At 60.2% G+C, this 23,715-nt stretch overlaps 8 protein-coding genes across 8 annotated transcripts, besides 1 other annotated feature; all 8 read right to left on the bottom strand.

Moving 5' to 3' along the window:
* Nucleotides 1–1,261: 1,261 nt before the first annotated feature.
* LPMP_190480 (hypothetical protein) lies at nucleotides 1,262–2,161 on the bottom strand (the record flags this gene model as incomplete). The annotated part of the gene is made up of 1 exon (XM_010699741.1): nucleotides 1,262–2,161. The coding sequence occupies one exon, from the start codon at nucleotides 2,159–2,161 to the stop codon at nucleotides 1,262–1,264; it is 900 nt and encodes a 299-aa protein (XP_010698043.1).
* Nucleotides 2,162–3,294: 1,133 nt separating this feature from the next.
* LPMP_190470 (hypothetical protein) lies at nucleotides 3,295–3,939 on the bottom strand (the record flags this gene model as incomplete). The annotated part of the gene is made up of 1 exon (XM_010699740.1): nucleotides 3,295–3,939. The coding sequence occupies one exon, from the start codon at nucleotides 3,937–3,939 to the stop codon at nucleotides 3,295–3,297; it is 645 nt and encodes a 214-aa protein (XP_010698042.1).
* A 1,953-nt stretch (nucleotides 3,940–5,892) lies between these two features.
* On the bottom strand, nucleotides 5,893–6,639 carry LPMP_190460 (hypothetical protein; the record flags this gene model as incomplete). The annotated part of the gene is made up of 1 exon (XM_010699739.1): nucleotides 5,893–6,639. The coding sequence occupies one exon, from the start codon at nucleotides 6,637–6,639 to the stop codon at nucleotides 5,893–5,895; it is 747 nt and encodes a 248-aa protein (XP_010698041.1).
* A 1,373-nt stretch (nucleotides 6,640–8,012) lies between these two features.
* CBP30 (nuclear cap binding complex subunit CBP30, putative) lies at nucleotides 8,013–9,089 on the bottom strand (the record flags this gene model as incomplete). Its single annotated transcript, XM_010699738.1, has 1 exon — nucleotides 8,013–9,089. The coding sequence occupies one exon, from the start codon at nucleotides 9,087–9,089 to the stop codon at nucleotides 8,013–8,015; it is 1,077 nt and encodes a 358-aa protein (XP_010698040.1).
* Nucleotides 9,090–9,729: 640 nt separating this feature from the next.
* On the bottom strand, nucleotides 9,730–10,629 carry LPMP_190440 (hypothetical protein; the record flags this gene model as incomplete). Its single annotated transcript, XM_010699737.1, has 1 exon — nucleotides 9,730–10,629. The coding sequence occupies one exon, from the start codon at nucleotides 10,627–10,629 to the stop codon at nucleotides 9,730–9,732; it is 900 nt and encodes a 299-aa protein (XP_010698039.1).
* Nucleotides 10,630–11,697: 1,068 nt separating this feature from the next.
* Nucleotides 11,698–13,342: a repeat region.
* Nucleotides 13,343–13,393: 51 nt separating this feature from the next.
* On the bottom strand, nucleotides 13,394–16,246 carry LPMP_190430 (hypothetical protein; the record flags this gene model as incomplete). The annotated part of the gene is made up of 1 exon (XM_010699736.1): nucleotides 13,394–16,246. One exon carries the CDS (start codon nucleotides 16,244–16,246, stop codon nucleotides 13,394–13,396), a length of 2,853 nt encoding a protein of 950 aa, XP_010698038.1.
* A 1,773-nt stretch (nucleotides 16,247–18,019) lies between these two features.
* LPMP_190420 (nucleosome assembly protein, putative) lies at nucleotides 18,020–19,075 on the bottom strand (the record flags this gene model as incomplete). Its single annotated transcript, XM_010699735.1, has 1 exon — nucleotides 18,020–19,075. One exon carries the CDS (start codon nucleotides 19,073–19,075, stop codon nucleotides 18,020–18,022), a length of 1,056 nt encoding a protein of 351 aa, XP_010698037.1.
* A 719-nt stretch (nucleotides 19,076–19,794) lies between these two features.
* Nucleotides 19,795–23,628, bottom strand: LPMP_190410 (hypothetical protein; the record flags this gene model as incomplete). Its single annotated transcript, XM_010699734.1, has 1 exon — nucleotides 19,795–23,628. One exon carries the CDS (start codon nucleotides 23,626–23,628, stop codon nucleotides 19,795–19,797), a length of 3,834 nt encoding a protein of 1,277 aa, XP_010698036.1.
* Nucleotides 23,629–23,715: the final 87 nt, after the last annotated feature.

The raw sequence follows: 23,715 nt of genomic DNA, 5'->3' as shown, positions 1-23,715 counted from the left end.
GAGCAGGTCAATGAAGGGGCGCAGGAATGAAGCGGAATCACATCGAATCTGTGAAGGAGAAGCACACCACGCACTAAGAAAGAGACTCAGAGACAGCAGTAGCATGAGCAGCAACACACCCCACCTGGCACACACTCGCACCTACTCATCTGAGGGAAGAAGCTGTGCGACCGCAGCGGCCACTGGTACGAGAATCAAAGTGTTTTGCGTAGCTCTACGTCTTCGTCTTACCCAATACTGAAGAAGTGCAGCAGCAGTTGGGCCAGATGAAAGGGAAAAGACATATATACATATATCTATATATCTCTACGGGTCCAGCAGAATACTTTGCCCTCTCGAGGGAGGGGGAGGGTCAGAGGCGTGCAAGGAAAGGGTACCGTGCTGTGCACTTCGATCCTGTGTGTGTGGTGTGTGGTGTGTGGTGTGTGTGTGGTGTGTGGTGTGTGTGTGGTGTGTGGTGTGTGTGTGTGTCGCCTTTATGCATGCGTAGCGATGCCCGTGTTGTTGGTCAGTCAGAGGGAGGGAGGGGAGTAGGGAGAGTTCCCAGCGATGGGGAACGGAAAACAGCAGAGCGGAACAGAAATGTCGGTGAACTTCATGAGTGCAAAGAGAGGCAACGAGCGGCAACGAGGGGGGGGGGCGTCGCACTGGACGCCTTTGGAAGGGCGGAGGGGAGAAACGGCGCACAGGCGAGCAGAGAGAATGGATAAAGCACCCGAAGGCACGCAGTCGCACATGCAAGTCTTCACTCCGCCTTGTGCGTTTGCGTGGAACGAGGACAGGCATTGCCGCGACGTACATGACTTACGGGTCGCGTCGGCGCTGGGTGCTTGCCCCCCCCTCCCACTCCCCACTCCCCACGACCGCGAGACCGATGGACCGAGTCTGTTTTCTCGGGAGGGCAAGGGCAAACACAACAAAGTCTCGAATGATCGTTCGTATGCGCCACTGAGCAGGGCGATGCGGTCCCTTCGAACAACAACATTAAGCACGAAGCTGTTTTCTCTCCTTTTGCCGGTCGCCGGACTTGGAAAAGGCACGCAGAGCGGTGAGCGCAGAGATGCACACGCACACGTACGCACACCGATAAGCCTTGCCTCTGTAGTAAAGGGGAGCACTGAGCAAGTGTGTCTCTGTTTGGAGCTGTGCTCACCAGAGGAGAGGAGAGAGGGGGAGGCAGGTGAAGAGTACATCAAGAGTAAGCGCAACAACAACACGACCTAGGTCTTTAGTAGGTAGCGTCAAGCCGGCACAGGCATCCCTACGAGGAAATGGGGAGTCGGCTTAACTCCCGGTCTACCGCCTCCATTTCGGCAATCACCGTATCCAGGTGGCTCTGCAGTTCCCGTTCCCGTTGGCATCGTTCAATTTTGCTCATGCGGTTGCCGCCGTGACGGCCAACACGAGTGCCACCGATGTTGAGCACATCGCTGGTGGCGGCGGCGCCAGGCGAAGTGGCCGTCACCAGCGGATGCGGAGAGGCGGTGACGGAGTCGCTGCCATCTCCACGAGAGCGGCGCTCGGAGAGTCGCGCTTGAGCATCAAGCACATCATCAACCGCATTGCCGCCAGAGGGCGAGGAGGCGCCGACACCAAGGCTACCCTGTCGGAGCTGCGCGAGCTCGCTCTGCACCTCCTGTGCGATCTGACGCAACCTCGCGAACCGATCTTCGAGTTCAGCGCGCGGGTTGAGGCGGTGAAGGCGGACTCGCTGCGCCCCGGTGAACTCCTTTGGCTTGGGCAGTTCAGCACCGTAGGCCATGACATCCGCCAGCCGATCCTTCTCGGCGTCCGTGATAGCCGGGCGGGTGAAGCGGTCGTTGACGGACTGCGGTATCCCTCTGCGCGCCTCCTCCTCTGCCTCTATGGCAACCTTGGAGCGGCGATGCGAGATATTGCTCAACCGCCAGCGCGCGTATTCCTCCTCGGTTGGCCGCCTTCTCAGACCAACGCGGGGCCGGTGGACCGGCGCCTTCGACTTTGGAATAGGCTTCGGGTGCACCTGAGCTGCCTCGGCGACCTCCCGCTCTTGGCGTCGACGCGCCAGCAGGGCTGCGAGCTCAGGGTCGAGCGTGCTGGGTTTGGAGGGGGCAACATAGCAGCGGTAAATTGCCTCGCCAGCGGGTGTGCCGCGACCAAAGATGTTGATAGTTTTCTCCATGTCCGTGGTGTAAATCACGGCAGAGGGGGCAGCAGTGGTACAGCAGGTATGTTCGAGTGTCCAAGTCCAGCAGAACTGACACGTATTTCCGTTTGGGAATAGAGAGGCAGTGCAGAGTCCACAACACGTGTGTGTGTGTGTGTGTGTGGTGCACTTCTGTGAGCCGAATGCTGTCCAGCGGACCACCTAAAAGAGTCGCACACAGTCCTTCCTCAGAGTGCTACACCACGGAAGAGCGGGAGGGTGAAGGCGCGCGAGGTGGTGGAGAACAAGGATGCAGACCGGCTGGGGGCAACAGTAGCGGAGGGTGTGGCAGGCGACACTATGTGCACCGCGCAAAGACATACGCTCGAGATGCGGGCAAAGATGCGTGGCACAGAGAGAGAGAGAGAGGGAGAAGGGGCGAATAAAAGCTAACAGAGATGGAGTGGAGGGACACGCAACATGCGCAGGAGAAAAGTTGGCATATGGTGGGTCAAATGGGAGAGAGAAGGACGTCGTTTTATACAAGCGGGGAGACCGAGGCAACGCCACACGCAACTACTCTGGGGGAGAAAAACGAAAGGCAAACTTCACGGAGAGGGGAGGAAAGGACTGGAGAAACGCTTTTTATCAGCCCTCGGATTCCGTGCGGATGCTGCGTTAGTAGGTAAAGAGACCTATCGTTCACACACACCTCCCTAGCACACGAACACATCTTGACTCAACAGCCTCGTTCCTTGTCCTCCACCTCCTTTCCGAATCAGCAATCTCGTTTGCTCAACACATCACCCGATGCATTCATCGAGCCCCACACGGATTCCTCTGCACCAAGCTGGTCTTTCGCGCTAACGCCGCAGAAGCTCAGACACACACACACACACACACACGTACGCGCGCATCTCTGTCCAGCTGCCGTCATCACATCCATTCATCCACAACACCGCTGCCTACAGGCTCGAGAACAACTGTCAAGATAAGAAGGGAGCAGCAAACGTGAGTGACTGGGCAAGGCGCACACATACGCACCACTCGACCACAGAAAGAGGACAGCTGTGTCGCCTGGATCTAGTCCATGTCTCCCTCTCCATTTCTGCCTGCAAAGTACCTCCCAGTCACTCTCCGGACGCATCTCTATTCATTCCACCGCCTCCTTAATAGTGCTGCAGGTCCAGCAAGTGCTCCAGGCGCCGCGACGCATTGCGTGTGAGGAAGCGGGACCACATCTTATGGATCATGAAGGAGAACCAGATGCGACGCCCAAACAGCCCACCGACGACGAAGAGGATGAGTGAGTAGCTGGGGAACATGATGAGGCAGTACATGAGGCGGTAGAGCCACGGCCCGTTCCACCACCCCGCCTCGTCAGTGAGCCCGAGAAAGCCGTTATGGCAGAGGTAACGAATCTGCGGCCGCACGAGGTACACTGCGGCTGACCCAGCAATGGAGAAGACAAGGCAAATGATGAACTGCTCCGCCAGTGGCAGCTTGAAGAGGCTTCCCTTCGCCGGAACACCCTTGACGTAGACAACTTCCTTGTGCGTGCGCCAGTCCTTGCGCTGCGGACCGTGCGAAGCCGGGTGCTGAGACGCGATCTTCGTCTCTGCAGCCCCGCCGGTAGCCGAGGTTGCTTGCTGCTTCGCCCCAGTGGATGCCTTGGCCTCGGCCTTGGTGGCGCATCGCCGCTGAGCGCAGCGCAGAGGCTGATGCGCAGACATCGTCAGTAATGGTCGCGCCTTGCAGAGCGAGGAATTCGCCGAAGGCGCGAGAATGCGGTTCAGGCTGAGTCGAGTGAGCATATCGTACGGGGGTGGGTATGCGAGGAGGCTTTTCTTTGTGTGCGTGTCTTTCCACACGTGGGGCGACAATCACCCAAATAAAGACGCAGAAATGTGTGTATGCGGGCGACGTTGGCGTCATTTGAGACCACCAGAGAATGGGGGGAGGAGAGAGCGAGAGAGGGAGCGAGAGGGGGAGGAGGTGTGTTGTACGAAAGACGCGTGCGACACGCTCATGCATGTTGGGTGCTTGCGCAACAGAGGAATAGGGCGAAGTGCAGCTGATGATACGTGCGTCTCTTTTTTTCTGTGCCTTCCTGCAGTCCAGCTGTTTATTGGCTGATTAGCTGGCCTTAAAAGATGCCGATGATCGCAGATGCCATCGGTTGTTTGGTAGCGTGGTGCATCGCACGAGCACGGCTTTAGGACACTAAAGAAGAGTGTGCGTGGGTGTGCCGAGGATTTTTTGACCAACGTGACTCTTGTAGGCGTTGTTTATTTGGCTTTCTCTTTCGCTTCTTCTATGTCACTCGTGGCGACACATCCACACGGAGCCGCACACACAGGCAGGCAGGCACGTAGGTATTGACGCGCTCGTGCGTTGTGATGGGGACAGAGGCGGAAAATGAAGATTGCAGAAAGCCGTTGCAGTGAGAGGAATATGAAGAGAAACTCACGGGAATACGGTTCGAGTGCTACTGCAGCGCACACGGCCTTGAAGTTCAATACAAAACAGAGGAAGAACCAACACACCAAGTAGAGCGCCGATGTTGACGGTGGATGGGAAGGGGACTCCCCTCCCCCTCTCCTCACCCCAAAGAGGGACAGCGTGAGAGGGGGGAGGGGGACAAGTGAAGAAGACTCACACGTGGAAAAGGGCTGTTTGGGGGAAGATGAACAGGCGGTGCGGGCATCTCAGCAGTCAGGTTGGACAGAATAGAGAAACAAAGGCAAACGCAAGAGAGGTAGCGGCAAGAGTCACAGCACCAAGAGGACAAGTACAAGCACCCACACAGCTCGGTGATCATAGGAGCAACGAAGGGAAAAAAAAATTCAAGAAGAGACTTGTGAAGAGAGGGGTGCAATGCCACTACGCGTACCAGTGAGAGAGGTAGCGAAGTGACCACACACACACACACAGGTAAGCCTCACAGCGAGAGATCGAGGAAGAAACGGGAGGTTCGTAGAGAAAGGGAGAGGGGGAAGGCGGAGGGCAGGCCTGCAATATATATATATATATATATAACATCAAAAGAAGGCCGGCAAGCAACTGAAGGAGAGTCAGAGAGAAAACGCCGCAGGGGGGGGGTGATGGTGGTGGCAGCGGCAAAAGAAGCGTGGAGAGAAAGGGGGGAGGAGGAGGAGGACCTGCGAACTGTGGAAGATGGCGGAAAGCAGCCGGCAACAAAGCAAAAAAAACGAGAAAATGAAGTATTGAGGCAAAGGCAGCAGCGCAGCCGCAACAGCCAAGCGGAAAAAGAAGGGCGAAGAGGCGAAGACAAGTCGAAACACGATCGTGCGGGCGTCTCCACAGAGAGATGCTACAGCCAACAACGTGCCGGTGAGTCGTCTCGTAGGTTTCCCTCAGTCCCCCTTTTTTTCCTTCCTCTTCGTCAGTGCGTGTGCCTGACTGTCTGTGCGCTACGGGCTGCAGTGCGGTCTCGCCCACCCTAACACCTTTCGCCTCAGGAGCGCTCCTACACACCTTTCCATGATTCTCTCTCCCGACTGTGGCTTTGTTCGCCTGTCATACACCCGGGCGTTCGAATTCGCCGCGGTGAGGTGGTGCGACGAAAGAGAAACAGAGCGCCGGCAAGCACCACCGAGGGAGGCAGAAATCCCTAAAGCGAGCAAACGAGAGAGAACGAGTTAACGTGAAGGAGAAGGCGAATGTACGCACGTACAGAAGTACACCAACACACGGTGGAGGGGGGGAGGCAGTGGTGCTCGGTCCATTATTTCTAAGCAGCGCCATCAGCACCCCCTTCGGTTCGTCAGCCGCTGTAGCGTACGGCGTGGTATCACGTAGGCAAAAACATTGCATACCATCTGCCCAGCAATTTCACGGCGCCCCACCAAACACGCAGAGAGGAAAAAGTTCAGACTGAAGCTGAAGAGCAGCCCAACCCCAAGCATAGCCGTTGAGCCGTAGTAGAGCAGACGTTTCATCAAGGAGTCGTCGTTGCGGTAACACACCTTCCACACACCATAGTAAAGCAGCTCGAAGCGCATCACGTCGAAGAAAGTCTTGGTGATATATAGCGCCGCGAGGATAGCAGTGCACAGCCGCAGCTGCTCCTGCCACGGCAACAGCAGCAGCGACCCATCCACGGGCACGCCGGCGCCGTTGTAACGAACTGGCCGGCAGTGGGAGGTGATAAGGCATACGAGTTGTTCCCTGGGTGACCGGTTCACGTCCAGGCAGCGTGTCACGGTATTAGGATGCACCACGCCGATCCTGTGGCCAAGACCAGCGGCGATCTCCTCCGCCATGGGCGACGGGGCCACTCCAGACGCCGTCGCAGCAGCGTTCGCCGCCCCGACCTTGCTCCTCTGACGGCCCACGATGGTGCTGATGCCGTACTTGGGGGCGCGCAACGGCTCTGTGTAGTAGCGCTGCTCCTGTGCGGTGGAGCGTGCCCCAGTGGCGTAGGAGCGACGCGGTTGGAGCTGCAGCGGTGCGAGGGCGTCAAGGCGGCCGAGAGGGCAGAAGCGGAGCATCGTGACAGAAGGGCAGGCGTTATACGCACCGAATGCGGAAGGAGGGGGAGGGGGGCTGAGAGGGCAGAAGCGGTACAACAGCGCGGCCTTGAGTGGAAGCTCGGCAACACCAGCACGACGCAACACACACGCAGGGAAGGTAAGTGGAGAATGAGGGAGACGAAGAGAGGAGGGTCGTGAGGTGCACACTGACACAGAGGTCACTTAAAGGGGCACACACGCCAGAATAAAGGAAAAATATATCGGGCAAATCGCGTGCTCTATTTCCGCGTACGACTGTAATGTGCAGACTCGGGTGTGTACGCGCGCTTGAGAGGCCCCCCACACGCACGCCTCACCCACACACAAATAGCGAGGGAAACGGGAACGCAATGGAGACGGAACACAATGAGGCGAATGAATGACTACGTATGAAGGGACACTACCAAAGGGTGGAGGGGTGAAGAGTTGACGGCTGCTGGCGAGGGAGAGGAGAGGAAAGGGGGTATACGCACGGGGTTGAGCGAGAGAAGGCAGCCAGGGGGGAAGGGAGCAAAAGGCACAGGAGAGAAAAGGGATTACAGTTCTCGCGCGGGGGCGAGCAAGCTAGTTCTGTGCGAGACGCTTCACACCGAGGCACTAGGAAACGATGATTTTAGCGAGGACAGGGGGGGGGGCAAATGAAAAATCGAAGTGAAGGCTTGAAAGGGGGAAACACAATACAGAGAGAGCTCGATGTATGGCTTCTGTTTTACTGAGGATTACGGTGAATAGCTAGTGAGTGGAAGGGAGGCATAATTGCGGTGGCGAGACCCAGTGTGAGCGTGGAAACGTGGTCACCGTGACCACCATGGTGGAGTAAAAGAGAAGGAGGTATGGAGAACAAAGCAAAGAGGGTAAAGTAGCTCTCCAGCAGCATCTGCAGTCGTTGGCTTGGCGCGCCAGTGCGTGCGCCGCGTGCCCTTCTCACATCATGGTTTGAGCTTCAGTATCCCTTGTTCAGAAGGGGGGCAAGATGAGTGAGGCAAGGCCAGCGCTGTCCATCAGCATTCGACTATAGCGCTCACTCCTTCATGTAAAGTGGCACGATACGCACACATCCGTTTCCTTTGCTTTCTCACTAGGTGCGGGTGGTGCTGATGGCTGTGCCAATTCACCGCTGCGGTCGAGGAGGGGGGAGCGGCAACCAGCCGCTGTCGAGGCTCTGCTGTGCATACCTGAACAAACACGCAGGCACCTACGCAAGCCGCCTTCTCTCTGCATGTCCCACCGCCATTTCGCCACACTACGGAAATGCGAAAGAAGGGGGAAAAAAACATTAGACGGGCTATGCGAGGATGAGGGAGACCAGCGGTTACACTTTCCTCCGCGGCAATCATCACACCACCGCCAGCCTACGCGAAGCGCAGGAGGTCGTCCGCCATGCGCAACGCCTCAGCCAGCTCCTTGTCCAGTGTCGACTCTTCCTCCACGGTCATTTCAGCCTCGGCGTAGGCGTGGTCGTCCACTATGTCGCCTCTGCGAGAGGCCAGAGAGGTGCCACCCATCACCCCTTCGCGCTTCGGCACCTTGAGCAGCCCTTTGTCGCTCCTCTCCAGCACGTCAATGGACGATGACGGGTGCACCGCACCCTTGGCGGCTTGCCGGTGCTGTGCGCCGAGGAAGGAGTGGCTGCGTGCACGACTTTTCCACAGCGCCTGCAGCTCCTCGAAGGCTGCCAGCTCCTCCTCCGTCATAGTGAGGGGAGAGATGTAGAACGCCTTCTCTGCTGCCTCCTCCGCCTTTTCCTCAGCTGTGATGACGATCTGTGGCACAACACCGGCGGAGAGCACACCGTCGTGATCGGGGTAAACAAACTGCTGTCGACCCAAGATCTTGTGATGGCTGACGATGGCGATGCCCCCCTGCTGCTGCGTCTTGATCGCCGATGTGAAACGACCCGCCACATCATCAGCCGATGCAGCAGTGTTGTTGCTGGGGTTGAGCGCACTCAACGAGTTTGCACCAACACCGATGTTGGTAGTGGCAGCGGTGTCACCTGGGAGCGGCGGCCTGTAGGCGCCTGCGTGTGCGATAGGCGCCGAAGTGCAGAGCGATGCCGGTGGCGATGAGGTGCAAAAAAAGGCGTCTGTCGCCCAAAGCGCCTTGTTGGCACGACGGTGCACCGGGCCAGCACGCTGCGGCCCAAGCGGGGGCAGAACAGGCCCATTCCCAAAGCGCCCGTCTTCGATGTCAGCGGCGTAGCTGCTGTAGCCCTCCTCCATTGAGTAGCGCTGGAAGGCTTCGCGCCACACAGACATCGACTCCGGCAACACGACACACTCCACGCGGGACTTGCGCTGGCGCAGGGCGGAGAGCGACAAGGTCCTCCCTGCCGTATACCGGATGTCGGCTGGAGTGTTGAGGTGCACGAAACCGCTGCCTCGGTTGGCATCGCCCCCTTTGAGCTGGCCAGAGGAGGAGGAGGACATGGCTGTAGTGCAGCGCCTCCCTTGTTCGTCCAGTAGAGCAGAGGCCTCCTTGAAGCGAAAAAAGCTGCGCCTCGCCTGCCAAGAGAGGCGTGCGTGACTGCTGGTTCGTCGGTAAAGGGCGACGCACGCACGAAGGCTTTACTTCCCTCCTCCCAACCCTCATACGCCATGGAGGAGAACAGAAAAAAGAGATGGAGAGAGGAGTAGGGATGCAAATCTGCGCTGCGCAACAGCACGACTACAACATCACGAACGCTTCCAGCAAGCACAGAGGAGGAGGTTGAAGGCGCCGCCGCCCCCCACTACAGCAGCGACAAGAGCCACAGCGTCCTTGACCGATATGACCCAAGGAGAGGGCGAACGGATGCAAAATGGCATTTTTGTGTTGCCCCGTGAACAAAACAGACACGCGAGATGAGACGTTCAGGCACGTAATGAGTAAAGCGATCAGGAGAGTCAACCACACACACACACACACACGCACAGCTGCGCGCGATTGAAGTGAAAAAGCCATACCAGAGCTGAGGGGACAAGAAGATAGAAAAGAGAGGCAGAGAAAGAGAGTCGACTGTCGAGTGCAGCAGCTCGCCTAGTGAGAGTGCCTACACCCTCGCGACTCGTGTATGGCCTCTCTTGGTGATCAGTCGGGTTCATCCACGAACGCCCGCACCACTGCGGACAGTCCACCTGGCGCCGGCGCGTCCGGCGTGTCGAGCCACTCTCCCTGAAAACCGTCCGCCTGCATCTTCATCTTCACAAACGCCTTCGGCACGCGCAGAGATAACAGCTGAAAGTAGCCACGCAGCCTCGGATGGTTCCGCATAAGTAACCGCCCGGGGCGCAACTCCAGCGGTGGAGGCGGGGCCGGGGCTTCAGCTGAAAGCGGTGGCATGAGCACCGGTGCGCCAACGATCGACAGGGTGGCGGCACGCGCCGCCTCGGCTTCCTGCGCTGCGGTAGCCGCACGTGACATCCCAGGCGGCGGTCTTGGGGGACCTTTGCGGTAGTCGCCAGGCGGCGGGGGCGGGCCACCACTGCAGCGATTGTGCGATGGTGATGCCGGCAGGCCCAGCACGCTCTCTACATCACTCTTCTTGCTGAAGGCACGAGGACCGCCACCGCGGCTGTGGCGTTGGCGATAGTCGTACGCTACTGACGCCACGCTACCGTTGTCTCTCATCATATCCTGGTCGTCACCATCCTCGAGGCACGAAGCGCCGTCATCGTTGCCGTCGAAGCGCTCGCCTCCCTCCTCTTCTTCTTCGACTGCGTCGGGGTCGGCAGCCCCGCTGGAGAGGAGCATATGCTCCAAGAGTTGCGTCTGCAGCTCTAGTTGCTGGAGCGACACTTCGGTCTGTACCAGTCTCGATTCACACTCGTCGGAGAAGCGGTTGAGAAACTGCACAGTGCTAATAACGAATCTGTTCACAAGGCCTACAAGAGTCTGTGCATAAGCGTCCACCTCGGCTGCAGCCGCCGCGGTGGCGGTTGAGTTTACCATGCCAGCAGCAGAGGTGCGAGACAGCGCAGCTGCTGCCATCTCTACAGCAGGCGTGGGGTCACGCCACTGAGATCTGTAAGAAATAGAAGAGAGAGAAGAACTACACAACAAGCCCGAGGAGCTTGGCAGTACACTCTAGAGACTTGATAAAGTGATGACTTCGATCAGGAACACGGGCAAAATTACGATACCTTCGCTCTTTTTCTCTGGTTAAGTGCTCGAGCGCTGCAGGGTGTGCAAAGGAAAAACGAGGCGTTCCTCCCTACCACAAAACGAGACACTGCTAGAGCTTTCCGTCCTGTGCTGGGTGTGGCATAGGGGAGAGCAAAAGAGAGAGAAAACGCCCGCCCGTAGGTCTATCACTGACTGCCAAAAGGTGCCCACACATGCGCACAATCATGCACGTCGGCCCCCCAATACAGTGTGCTGAGGACAGCGACAGCGCGACAAGAGAAGGAAGTGAGGGCGAGTTGACCATGAGCACACACACACACACACACATACATGAACAGGCGACGACAGGAGATCAATCAACTACAAGAAAATGATGACCTCACACGCGGGTTGCGTGCACCTCCGTGTGCTTGGACATCGACGGGTGGGTGTGGGTGTAAACTGTATTGAGTGACGGCCTCCCACCTGGTATGGGGGGGGGGGGGCGCAGGAGCAATGCAAATGTCTCCCACCGCACCCTAGAGAAAAGTGGGGTGATCAGCAAAGACGCCAGACACACACGCAGCGGCACTTCCTCCTGTCCTTTGATTCCGGCTTCTTTTGGATCCGCGAGCCCGCGAATATCGTGTAAAACCACAGACCAACGCGCAAACACACTCTAAAGCACAGCGGCAATGACCGCGTGTGCGCAGCCATCGGCAGAACAAAGAAGACACCCACACACACAAAGCAGCTGCGACAACGCCCTGCCACCGCCGTGCAGGGTGAGTAGTTGTGTTGGCGCGTGTTTCGGTTGCTCAACAAGGGCAGACACTTCTCACGCACGCTTCCGGCAGTGGGGCGTACAAGAGACCAAGAACGTTGAGCCCTTGCACATGCTTCACACCAACATCGCCTCTGAAGATGCCGGCCGCCGCAGCGTGGCACCAGGGATCTAGTGGCGACTCCCTGTGTGAGGAGACCAAGACCCTGCAGCCTTCGACTATGGCTGCGGACCCTTGGTGTCGGCGGGCTGGCGCTGTGCCGACGGGGGCGTGCCGTCCGGATCACGCTCGCGCCAGCCCACTACGAGTGCCCACGACGCCTCAACAAACACACGCAGCAGCCAACCGTTGCCGCGCCCGTGTTGCGCTGCGGTGATGCGGAGCCGAGTCCGGGACCGAGCCTGCGCTGTCTGCAGTGGGCTGCGCGACGCCAAACGGCGCTGGCGTGCACGGCTGCGTGGCGAAGCCTCGATTGCAAGCCTGCGCCGTCTGCAAGAGACGCGTCTCACCCACGCGGGTCTGCAAGGCGCTTGGTATCGCGGGTTTTCTGCATTGCGGTGCAGCAAGCGAGGGGACGCACGGCGGTGGCGTCTCCGTGCTCACCCAACAGGACATGCGCATAGGTGTAGACCCCCCACCCTCTCGAGGACGACGTGGGGGGCAGTGGCGGTCTGGCCTTGCTGCGGTGACCCTACCACCCGACGGGCGCACCCCTCACGGCCGGCCACGTACCTGAGGGCGACCTGGCGGCGCGGGGGGTTCTCGCTCCCCCGAGCTCCGCACGGGCACCTGAACGTGCTATGGATTGCGGCAACAGCGGGTGGCGGGGGCAGTGGCCGCGCGGCGCGCAGACGGTGTGATGGCCACTACTGCGCTAGCGCTGTGGTAGTGCTCCACCCCGCCTGTGTTTGCCATGAGGGGGGGCGTGCGGCCCGGCACTCACCGCACACCTCGTTTCACGCTAGGGTCTTGCACGCGGCGATCGGGAGTGCGCACGTCCCGCCCTCGCGCTGCACGGGCTTCCCTGCGCCGGGTGCCCACCGCTGCCCCCCTCCCTCCTCCTGTGGTCCCACCGAACGGTGTGCTGGGGCTTCTCTGTGCGCCGGCGCATGCCTATGCAGGGGCCTCTGCCGCCACAGACTCGTGGCAACGTCCCACCTGTGTTGTGGCGCATGCGGGCAGGCCGTCCAGACACGCCCTTCCCCTCCCCTCTCCTGGGTAGCATCGACGGCAACGGAAGCTGCAGACAGCGAGCCCCCACCCACCCAGGGTTGCAACGTCGTGCTGATGCAGGCCCCGGGATCCAAAAGTGGGAGGATTATGCACACGCACTGCTCACCACCGCTGGCACGGTGCACCGCATCCACGCGTGTCATGGAGAGCTGAGAGGGGGGAGAGCCAGGAGCGGTGGACGAGCGTGGGGCGAAGGCGTCCATACGAATCGGCCCCGCGTGCATGTGCGCGCGAAGCATGCGGCACCTCTGCCATCCGACCGGGTGGGCCGATGCGTCGCAGATGCCGGCAGCATGACGAGGGCGCCCCGAATGGCACCGTCGAGCCCTCCAGACTCCGAGGTATATAGTCGCCGCACCATGCGATGGGGTGCGGCGGCTTTGAAGCGACTGAGGGCGAGGCACGGCATAGAGGCAGGGTGCAGCGTCTCCGAGGGGAGGCGGGACCCTGGCCTGAAGCTGGCCCGATCCGACGGCAGGACGGATTGTCCTAGACAGCCCGAGGTTCAGCCGCAGTGCAACAGCGCGGCATCAATGGGCTGCGGTGGTGTGCGCGTCTCGGGTGTGACTGGCTCGTAGTGGGGGGGAGGGGGGCGGACACGCTGGAAAGAAGGAAAAAGAACTCGTACGTCGCTACTGCAGCTCATGGTCGGCCAGACCGTCGACGTAGTCGTCCATGATGGAGCAGACCTCCGCCATCACCTCGCCCCAGCACTCCTCAGTTATCGCAGCTGTGAGCCGCTGTGCAAACACAAACTGTGAGGTGCAGCTGGTGTTCCATAAACGCTCGTTGTAGGCGATATACTGAAAGTTGTCCATTCGGTAGGCACAGAGCCGCTGCACGATCGCCTCCGGCATCCCTCCGCGGCTACGCTGGCAAGGCGCTGGCTGTGCCACCGCTGCTTTGTTGAGCGACGAAGAGTGCGGCATAAATGAGCTCTGTCGAAGGGCTGACGCGCCGCCTGCATCGTCACCCCTTTCGCCGTCGCCTCCCTGTGCAGACTCGTCGTTGGCGCTCTCCAGCCCAAGGCGGACGATATCCGCGTCCAGCTGGGTTAGCTGGTGCTGCAGTTGTGTGTAGAGAAGCATCTCATCTTCCAACTCGCCACGCGCCGGATGCAGCATCGCATCCACTTCGCTTGTGTTGGCATTGCTGTCGAGGTCCACTTCAATTGTGGCGTCCTCGCCGCCGGTGTAGCGGGCTGCCTGCACGATTGCAACACCGCGGCCCTTCGAGTGAACCTCCAACGAAGAGTCCTGAGAATCTGCGGCGTCGCTGGCGGGAACTCTGCTGGCCTTCACTAACGACCGAGACGCCACTGCAGAACCGGCTGCTTGCCCTGCCGCTCCGAGACCCGGGGCAAGGGTCTCCTTGTACACTTGGCGCAGTAACTGCTGATGGTCGAGCAGCATGTGGTCGATGGCAGCGGAGAGCTCCACAAACGATTTCTTCGCGGTGGCACTGAGCTGGCTACCCACCGGTGTGGCTACGGCAGCAGCGTCGTCATAGAGTGATGAGTGCCACATCGGAGATGCGGCTGCTCGGCCCGCTGTCAATGGTGAGGCGTCGCTCGGCCGACTGTACTCAGTACTACCACCTACATTGTCGACCGCCATAGTCTTTACTGTGACAGTGTATGGCTTTGGGGACCGCAGGCCCCTGCTGCTGCCGAAGCCTGATGTAGTCGGCGGAGTAAGCGCGCTAGAGGAGCGGGGCCGCGGCCGCGCTGGCGACGTGGCCGTGTAGGTGTTCTGTGCACCAGCGTCCCAGTTGCTGCTGTCGGGGTTGTGCACGACAGAGCTGGAGCGCGACAGGCGGTAACTCTCCTGTCGCACGGCCTCGAACGGCACGCTCGAACTTTCCACGGCACCCTTCGGCTTTGCCTTTGGTGCCAGACCGCGGCCAAAGCGTGGTGACTGGGGGAACTGCGAGAGTGATGTGGTTTCACTGTTAAGTCCACTAGCACGCAAATATCCACTGCCTGTTCGAACCATCTGCCCTCGTGCGCTGTCGCCCCCCTGGCAGACGTCCTCCACTTCGTAGACGTCACTGGAAGCGCTGTAGGGAGGAAGTTGCATCTGAGGTAGACCTGGAGGGTGATTGCCGGCGGCAGCGCCGCTGCCTTGGCGGCGGCGCTGCCCCTCCGTGGGGGCCGCTGTGGCAAAAGATGAAGTGTCGCCGCCGGTGATAGGCGATGCAGCGACGTCGGTATCGGGCGTCGTCTTCAGGGGCGTTGAGAGCGAGATGTTTACGGAGGCATCTGCGAGGTGCTGATTCTCGTGCGGGCGGCCTCCGAGAGGCGTTGTGTTGGCGGCGTCTTGGCTTCCGAGTAGCGCCGGGCTCAAGCTCCGCACGCGCGCTGGATCCTCCGACGAGGATGATGGTGCGTCAAGCAACTGGTAACGCGACGGCGGTGCCGTAAAGGAGACGTCGTGTGGGTCGTCCTCCGCTGACACATCGTGCTGTGAATACAGCCGACCAGTAGGGCCGCGATGTGTCGCTTGGTAGCCCTGAAGCTCACCGACGACTTCTTCCCCACAGCGCGTATTACGTGGGCCGGCTGCCCGCCTGTGCGGAGAGGAGGTGGAAGGCTGTAGCGGTGCGTAGGAACGGGAACGCGAGTCTTTGTGGTGGAAGGCATACACGCTGGGGGACGGGCGCCGTTGCGGTGCTGCAAGTACAGCAGAGGTGACAGTGGAACCACAGCGCCTTCCGTAGGCACCGGCGTCATACCTGTCTCGTCCATCCCTCGCTGCGAGTTCAGATACATGATGACCGGTAGTGTCGCGCCACAACTGCGCATCGTCATTGCCGCGGCGGCTGGGCGCCGGTGGCACCGCCTCGTCGTCGTACAGCAAAACCTCCTCCACAAGCGCGCCGGGTCGCTGGCGTGGCTTCGCGAGCCGAGAAAAGAACGCCTCGCGTTCAGAGGGACTGCGGTGCAGAATTCGACGTGGGCGCCGGACACCGTACGGGCGTCGCGTCATCGTCGAAGGCGCTGCACTGTCAACTTCTCCTGCAGTGTTTTGCCGAGTAGACAGGTGCGAACGACGCAGCGAGTCAGTTGCACTGCTGGCCTTTTCCATGCCGCTGCTCCACCGCGCTGCTGCGATGCGGGCGTCAAAGCCGGAGGTGGGTCGCCCAAATTGCATACGGGGCGGGGTAACTAGACGTCCACTGACGGGGAGGGAGACGCGGTGGGTAGAGGGCGAGGTGCGGGGTCTGTTCTCCTTCAATCGGTGCCTTGACGCGGCTCCCCGAGGAGGCACCTTCCCCACAGTGCTGTCATCGTCGTCGAGCGTTGGTTCACCCCACGCCCACCGCGACAGCGTGCCTTTGCGTGAAAGCCCCTCCAGTCCGACCGTGTCCAGCATCTCGGCCACGTCACGGTGGGCTACGCGCTGTACGAGATTGAGCAACTTGAAGCGCTGCACGAGCACGTTGAACTCACCGCTCGAGGGGTACGTCAGCGCTGGAGAGGACATTGCCAGGGCTCAAGTTAGTCCCTCGCTGTATGCGCGTGTATTATGATACAGTACAAGCCTCTTCCCGCGAAGGGCACACTGTGGGAGGGCGCACCACTTCACGGATGCCTGCCACCCACAGCTAACAACGTTGCTGTTAGTCGCTTGTTTGAGAGAGACAAAGTGGCAGTCGAAGCGTAGTGCATAGCATAGAAGAGCAGAGAACAGGGTCCAGGCACTCCGCTCTGCGCTGGTGGGTACCTCTATCTGTACGTGTGTCTTTGTGCGCCTATGATAAGGAGATGAAGGGAAGGGGGGGGGCGGCAGGAAAGCGAATGGGGAGAGCGCAGAAGGGAGAGAGAGCGGGGAGCGGCAGCAATCCGCGATGCAGGCTTTGACAGCAGAAGTACAGTTTCTCTCTCGCCCCTACTCTCCTCCCCACCAGTGCCTGCCGCTGTGTGTGTAGGTGTGTGGGTGTGTCGAACCACAGGCAAGCCCTCCCTCTGTCTTCGTTCCTGTTCTTCTGTGCTCTATGAAAGGGGGGGGGGGGGGGGGGAAGGGAAGGGAATGGGGACAACAACAGCGGCAAGAGAAAAAAATGTGCCGATATGCGCGGCGAACCAACAAAAATGCGCGTATTATGTGTGTTCGCTTCGGTCTTTCCTCCCTTTGGGGGAGGAGGGGGGGGGGCGGGGGATGAGCAGAGAAAGACACGGCGTACGTGGGCGCATGTATGTGGTCCAACTGGTGCACGTGAAGCCAGCGGAGCGCTGCCGCAGGCCGGCGTGTGCTAGAGAAAGGTGTGGGCAGCTCAGCACTCAATGAAAGGAACACAGCACAATGGTAACGGCAGCGCACCCAGATGCGTAAACGCAGAGAGACGTGCGCAGGCACCACTGGTCTGTGGTGCTACGGCACGAGGTGCGTGTCCCTCTCCTTCTGCCTTCACAGCTCTGGCGACACAGTCACACCCCGACGCTCTTACACGCGCAGCCAAGATGCCACAAAACAGAAGGAACGGAAAGCAAAGGCCCCCCCAAAAGGGGGGTGGTGACGGTGGGGAAAATGAGGCAAGAGAGTGAGAGGAGCAAGGCGGACATGAACGACTGGGCGAGGACGCGTGAAGGGTGGCAAAATCGTGGAAGAAAGCAGGCTTGACGATGATGCCTCGGTGTGAAAACGAGCACTTGCCTGTCTGCCTTGTCAACCACGCAACGCACGCGCCCACAAAGAAATTCCCGTGCATGGGGGGGGGGGGGGGCGCTCCGATGCACAGGGTAGACCCCTCTTTCTGTGGCTCTCTTGCTTTCGCTCTGTATTAACAGTATCAGGTTAAAGGTGACAGGTAAAGAGAGAGAGGGAGAGAGAGACGAACGAAGAGGCATGAGAGGAAAAGGAGCTCGATGGCGCGGTGGGGCAAGCGAGCGGGCGAGGGGGAGGGGAGGGAGAGAAAGAGGGCAAGAGAGACAGATCGACACGCACAGAAGTATGGAGTCTTCTTGGGCACACGTACTCGGCCTCTCTTACATCAACGTTATAACATGAAGCGACCGCCCCTCCCACTCCCCATGGGTCTTCTTTGCACGCATATGGGGGCGTCGCTCTTGCTCCTGCTGCTCAGCAAGACATACACACATGCGCACGTAGGATGGGAGAAGGGTTAGGAGGGTCACCAGGCGCACATTGAAACTCACGCCCTACACATGTACACTGGTACTGGTCCGTCCATCGCCCCTTCTCCCTCGCATACGCACAGCCACCTCCTCTTCCGCTTCCTGCTCCCGTCAGCCCTGCTTAGAAGCTACGGCCACCACGACCACCGCGGCTACCACGGTTGGCACCACGGGCACCGCCACGACCGCGTGGGATGATCTCCTCTTCCTCCTCTTCTTCCTCTTCCTCCTCTTCGTCGTCCTCTTCGTCGATGTCGCTGAAGCCATTGGGGGCCTCGCCGGTGTAGTAGCGCACGGCGTTTGGCACGATACGCGTGTGCAGCACCTCGAGCGTGCTTATGCGCTGCTCCTCCTCGTCGTCGTCGTCCTCCTCCTCCTTGCCGTCGGCCTCGGGCTTTTTCTTGAACAACCAGAAGAAGGACATCTGCGGTAAGGCATGGGAGATGGTGCGCATCTGACCTGTGCGCTTCGCACGCTGCTTCTTGGCGACCGTATGCATCATGACGTTCTTGCCTGGTTTCCAGGTGATGGGCGACACCGTAAGCACCGACTTATCGTCCTTGATGCTTACCGTGGCGGTGATGGACTCCTCCTCGAAAAAATCGTTCGGCGAGAAGGTGAAAACCACCTGAAAGCTACCGTAGTCACCCTCCGCAACACCCGACCGGATGTCGACGAGGTGCTTCAGAACGTCCTCGTCGTGCGGCTCAATCGTGCTGTCGATCACGGCGTGGTGTCGCAGCACGCGCAGCCAGAACCCGTTCAGACCGAACGCATCGGCGGCCTTCGCAGCCTCGTCCGTATCGTCTACCGCCACCGACACCTGCTCGGTGTGTTCCTCAGGAATGCCCTTCTTCACCTCCTCATCGGACACCGTAGCGCCCGTGACGATTTCCCTGCGGCGCTGCAGCAGTGGCACGAAGAGGGCGTCGTAGCGGCGCAGGATGTCCATCTCCTTTGCCTTGTACGCCTTCTGCTGCGCGGAGAGGTCCTCATCGTAGGCAGAGAGCACCTGCGCCCTCTGACGGATCTTCTCCGGCAGGCTTGACATGAAATTCTTCGAGAAGTTGGGGTCGAGGTACTTCTGGAAGTCCAGTATGTCGCCTGCCTCCATCTTCTCATTCTCATCTTCCTCCGACATCGCCACAGGCGCCTCACGCTGGTGCTTCGGCGGCATCTGGGAGTCCCAAACACACACAGGCTGATGTGGGGGGAAGGGGGCACGCAGTGTTGGAAGGGCTGTGCGTATGCGCTGCCTGTAAAACGTTAGACCTCTCCTAGCGTTGCTGCCTTCCTTTTTTTTTTTGCACGAGTGCGTATGGGCTTCAGTGCTTCGCTGTATCGACGGTGCAAGCCTCAGGGCCAGAAGGCACGAGATGTACCACGAGGGGGGAGTGAGGCTTTGAAGTGAAACCCAACGAAAAAAAGAGGGGGAGTAGAGACGCAGCGGTGGCGGACACTGGGGAGTGGGTAATTTCACCTAGCTGTGCGGTAGTCGTACGTGCATACGTTTGGGTGTGCGGGTGTGCTCGCAATGGCATTTGAAGGAGGGAGCCGTGGGAGCGAAAGGGAAAGACGAGGTAAGCACAGTGAGCGAGACGCAGGACAGGGGGGTACCCGTACGCGAGAGAGAACGGAAAAGGGGGTGGGGCAATAAGAGGGGGCGCAAGAAGAGAAACGACGAGCTGCAGCAGCAGTCCTTGTCACCCCCAGCCTGTCCATTCAACATCATCTTGATGGCACCTGAGAGCCGGGAGGAGAGAGATGGCGTGTAGCTTCGGGTAGCAGCAGGAATGGAGACAGAACACCGGAAACGCGTGCTGACGTGACGCACCAAGAGCACACACGCCGGCATGTCTGCGCGCATGAGCGACTTCTACGCAAGTTCAGTTGGTGTCAGGACGCTGCTCGTATCTCCACGGCGGCCAGCAGTGCGGCGGTGACGATGTCGAACGCCGTCGTATTGCCGGCACACGCGACAGCGGCTACATCCAGACAACTCCATCCATAGTGGTTTAGCAACCCTACAGGGCAGCCAAAGTGCACGAGCAGCCCGTTCAAGGCGCAGAGGAGCTGCAGGAATGGCATTTGCAACGCCGCCAGCGCCGGCGACTGTGAGTGAGAAGGGTGGGTATCACACGTGCGAGCTGGACAGACAAGAGCAAGTTGCGACATGGTAACGTGCAAGGCAGTGTCACCCTCCTCATCCCTCAGCTGAGCTAAGCGCGGTTGGCAGCTCAGGAGCTGCTTCACGCCAACAACGTCGAGCTTCTCCACCAGGTAAAAGAATGCTGTGAGCGCGGACGGCACGACACGGACGGCGGGGTGACAGGCCGCGGTAGGCCCCGGCTCCGTAGCCGCTTCCTGGTGACTCTGAGCTGCGGTGTGTGAAGGTATCGACGCTGACACTGTCGCCTCCACCACCGTTGACAAGAGCGGCCCCGCATGCGGAAAGGACAAGCGACGTGGTGACCCCGTGCCGCGCATCGAAAGTTGAAGTTCGCAGTAGTCGGCCTTATCGTGGGCTGCCACCGCCGCACCGGCCGAGGCAACGTGGGAATGGCGCGCTGCGTAGTAGGACACAATCTTCCCCAGGAGCGCCTCTGTGGCGAAGTCGCCATTCGCAGGGTCGAAGGGGCTCTCGACACCGAAGAGGCTGCGGGCCACGCGCGCCACCGCCGCGAAAGATGGCAGCATCAGCAGTCCGCAGCCACACGTGGGCTGCGGCGCCGCAACGTCGTTACATCGTCCCTGTCCCATTTTCATCACCATGCGCTGACGCCAGTGACTCAGCTGAGACGCAATGGGCGATTTCTGAGCCGCGGCATGGCCGTAACGTAGCTGCAGCACGGCAGAAACGCTCACAGCGCTCCTGAGCGTGGCGAGGCAGGCCTCGCCCTGGCCCACCCTGAACTGCAGCACGGCAAGCAAACGGAACTCCCGAAGATGTCGCAGCATGTCGGCACAATCCTCTACGCGCAGGGCTTGGCTGACCGAGGCGACGACCTGGTGCGCCATGCGGTAGTCCCTTGCCTCCCACGCCAGTACGAGGGAGGCGTACTCCATCGCGCGGCGGTGAGCGGCTACCAGCGCCCGCTGCAGCTGCAGCGACGTTGTGGTGGTGGTGGAAACTGGCAACGGTGCACCAGCGCACTCCATGCCCACTTGATCGGTGGAGATGCGAGTGCCGGCCGTCGGTGCTGCGGCTGAACTACGGACGGCACTGCCACCGCTTACAGGTTCTAGAAGCTCCTCGGCGAACCACTCACGTACCTCCGTCTTGAGGAGGTCGAAGCGACTCGCCACGAAGTCCTCAACAGTGCCAGTTGATGTTGAAGACGACGACGGCACTGCAGGGAAAGCCGCGCGCCACGCTTCAGCAACATTACCCGCGAAGCTGTTGTATACGCATGGCCCGCGCCAGCCGTCCCAGTACGAGGAAGGGGGTGGGGCAATTGTGCCTTGCGCGGCAGAGGCCTTGACGCAGTCCGCAACAACGCTTTGTCGCAACAGTTCATCGTACACATCCTCAGAAGAAGTGGTGACAATGTGGTCCAGGACGTACACGTCGACGCCTGTCTGTGGGACTGAGGCCCCTGAGCCTACGCTGGGAGTCACTGGTGCCCTTGCCGTCGGAGGAATGCAGTCCGGCAGTGCGAGGAGCACCTCCCGCGGGTCCACGTATTCGCGCAGGTATCGAATGGCCTCGACAACATCACCGCGGTGAAGTGCGGCAAAACCAGCCATGCGGTGCAGGTCAGACTCGATGGTATGAAGTGCATCATTGGCATCCACAGCAGCTGCCGCATTGCACCTCGTGGCAGTGGCGCGCCGACGATGGAACGCCAAGAGCTGGAACGCGCCCTCGCTATTACCGCCTGTCACCATCTCGGCTAGCTGCACGCGCAGAGGATTCAGCTGCAGCATCCACACCGTGCGGTCGCTCGCTACGCACACAGACATGCCTTGTCCGCGCAGCGCGCCGTAGCGAATGCCTGGAAGCGGGACGCGCTGCCTCCTCGAGGTGGCGCCTCTGCCTGCGCCGTCCTCGAGGAGGGAGAAAACGTCGCAGTGGTGCGCTGTGAAGAGAAAAACGTGAGGGAAGCGAGACAAGACAAGCTCAACTGCGGTGTCGGCCTGAAAGACATCGCCCATGACGAGCTCATCGTCTTTGCCGCGCAATACTGCACCTGAGGCAGCCGCGGAGGTAGTCGTGGAGGCGACTACGGCGCCCCTTGCGAGGCCGGCGCGCAGCAAGAGGGGGCTCGCCTCCGCAGCAGCAGCAGCAGCGGCACCTGTCCTCCAACCTGTATTGGCGTCCTGCACGCACCCCGCCATCGCTGCGACTGGCGGCACGCCAACCTCCATCACTGTGTTTGGCGCCTGTGTTCGAACCAGGAGGGTGTTGTTCTCGCTCCCGATGGAGAGCAGAGGCGGGCGGCTGCCATCAAGGCGAAGAACACACCACGGCGAGCCCCCGAGCAGAGACAACAGGCTCACTTCGTGGCGCATCCCGACGCATACGCTCAGCCCAGCCTCCACACTACCGGCGAGTGGAGGCAAGCCATCGCCAGTGAAACCACCAACAGCGGCAGTGAAGGGAAGAGCAAGCCCATGGCACATCACAGGTGCAGGGTTGCACATGAGTACGCACTGGGCCGGTTCCGGCAGCACGTAGCGCTGGCGCAGCACAACACGCGGGGGTAGTGGGGCAGACCTGGCTGTGGTGGCGCTGAGGGTGGTACTACCACTGAGACTGCCATCTTCGGCAAGCTCGCTCTCGGATGGCCACGCACCGCTCTCCGCACTGGACGCTGACGTCGATACGCGGTCAACCACATACACAGCAAGCTCTTTCCTCTGCTTTTCTGCGACGCACACGACGTGTGTCTTACCTCCTGAGGAGGAAGATGGCATGGTCATGAGGGAAGAGGCACCGCCCCTGCCGTCACGGCTGTGATGATGAACGTTCCCGTGGTACTGAAGAAGATCGCCGCTATTGCTAATGGTGCTTCCCAGCGGACTCACGGCTAGCGTGATGGCAGGCGCGCTCTGCGGGGTGCGCACGGTGAAGTTACCGTGACTGCCTTCGCTCGGTGTGCGAAGGTGGGAGGAGGCGCGGCTGTGCTGACTGACACCCTCATCGTCTCTCACCGCTAGGCGGCCTGTGCGCACGCGGGTGTGTGTCAGCAAAGCGCCGGTCACTGGCGCCACACTGATGTCACTGCTCACACTGCCGTTCGCGCCGGTGCCAACCGCCGGCAGCGGTGACGCGACAGAAAAGCAGGCGACGTCCGCTTCGATGATACTCAGCACGGCGTACGTGTCCGCGTGGAGGAGCTGCAGGCGACCGCCACAGAGGACAAAAAGGAGGCGCTGGATGCGACTATGCTGCAGCTGCTGCACCGCCGCACCGGAGGCGGAGATGGCGCGGCGGCGCGCCACCGTCGTGAGGACGGTACTCTGCTCTGGGAACGGTGTACCTAAGACAGCACCACCAGCTTCACCCAAAGGAGCTTCAAAGCTGAGTGAAGAGGCCTCTCTAGTGGGGACTGAAACGCTCGCTGCGGTTTGAGATCGAGATGACGGCGCAGAAGAAATGGAGAGACGTATCAGCTGACCACAGCTGGTGCCCACGTGCGTGTTGGCTCCATAGCTGTCAAGCGCGGTTATCCTACCATCCGTCTCATCGAGGTCGAAGAGCCTCAAGAGAGTGCGCACAGCCGGCATGCGTCACGCCTCGTATATGTCTATGATCGTGGAACCCGCAGCGAGGGGAGCGCCAGGGATCAAGGCAGTGGAGAGGGAGAAGGGAAT

This window comes from Leishmania panamensis (assembly GCF_000755165.1).
Source record: "Leishmania panamensis strain MHOM/PA/94/PSC-1 chromosome 19 sequence".
Classification (NCBI taxonomy): Eukaryota; Euglenozoa; class Kinetoplastea; order Trypanosomatida; family Trypanosomatidae; genus Leishmania; species Leishmania panamensis.
The sequence above is the reverse complement of the archived record's forward strand: the minus strand, read 5'-3'. Positions and strand labels throughout refer to the sequence as shown.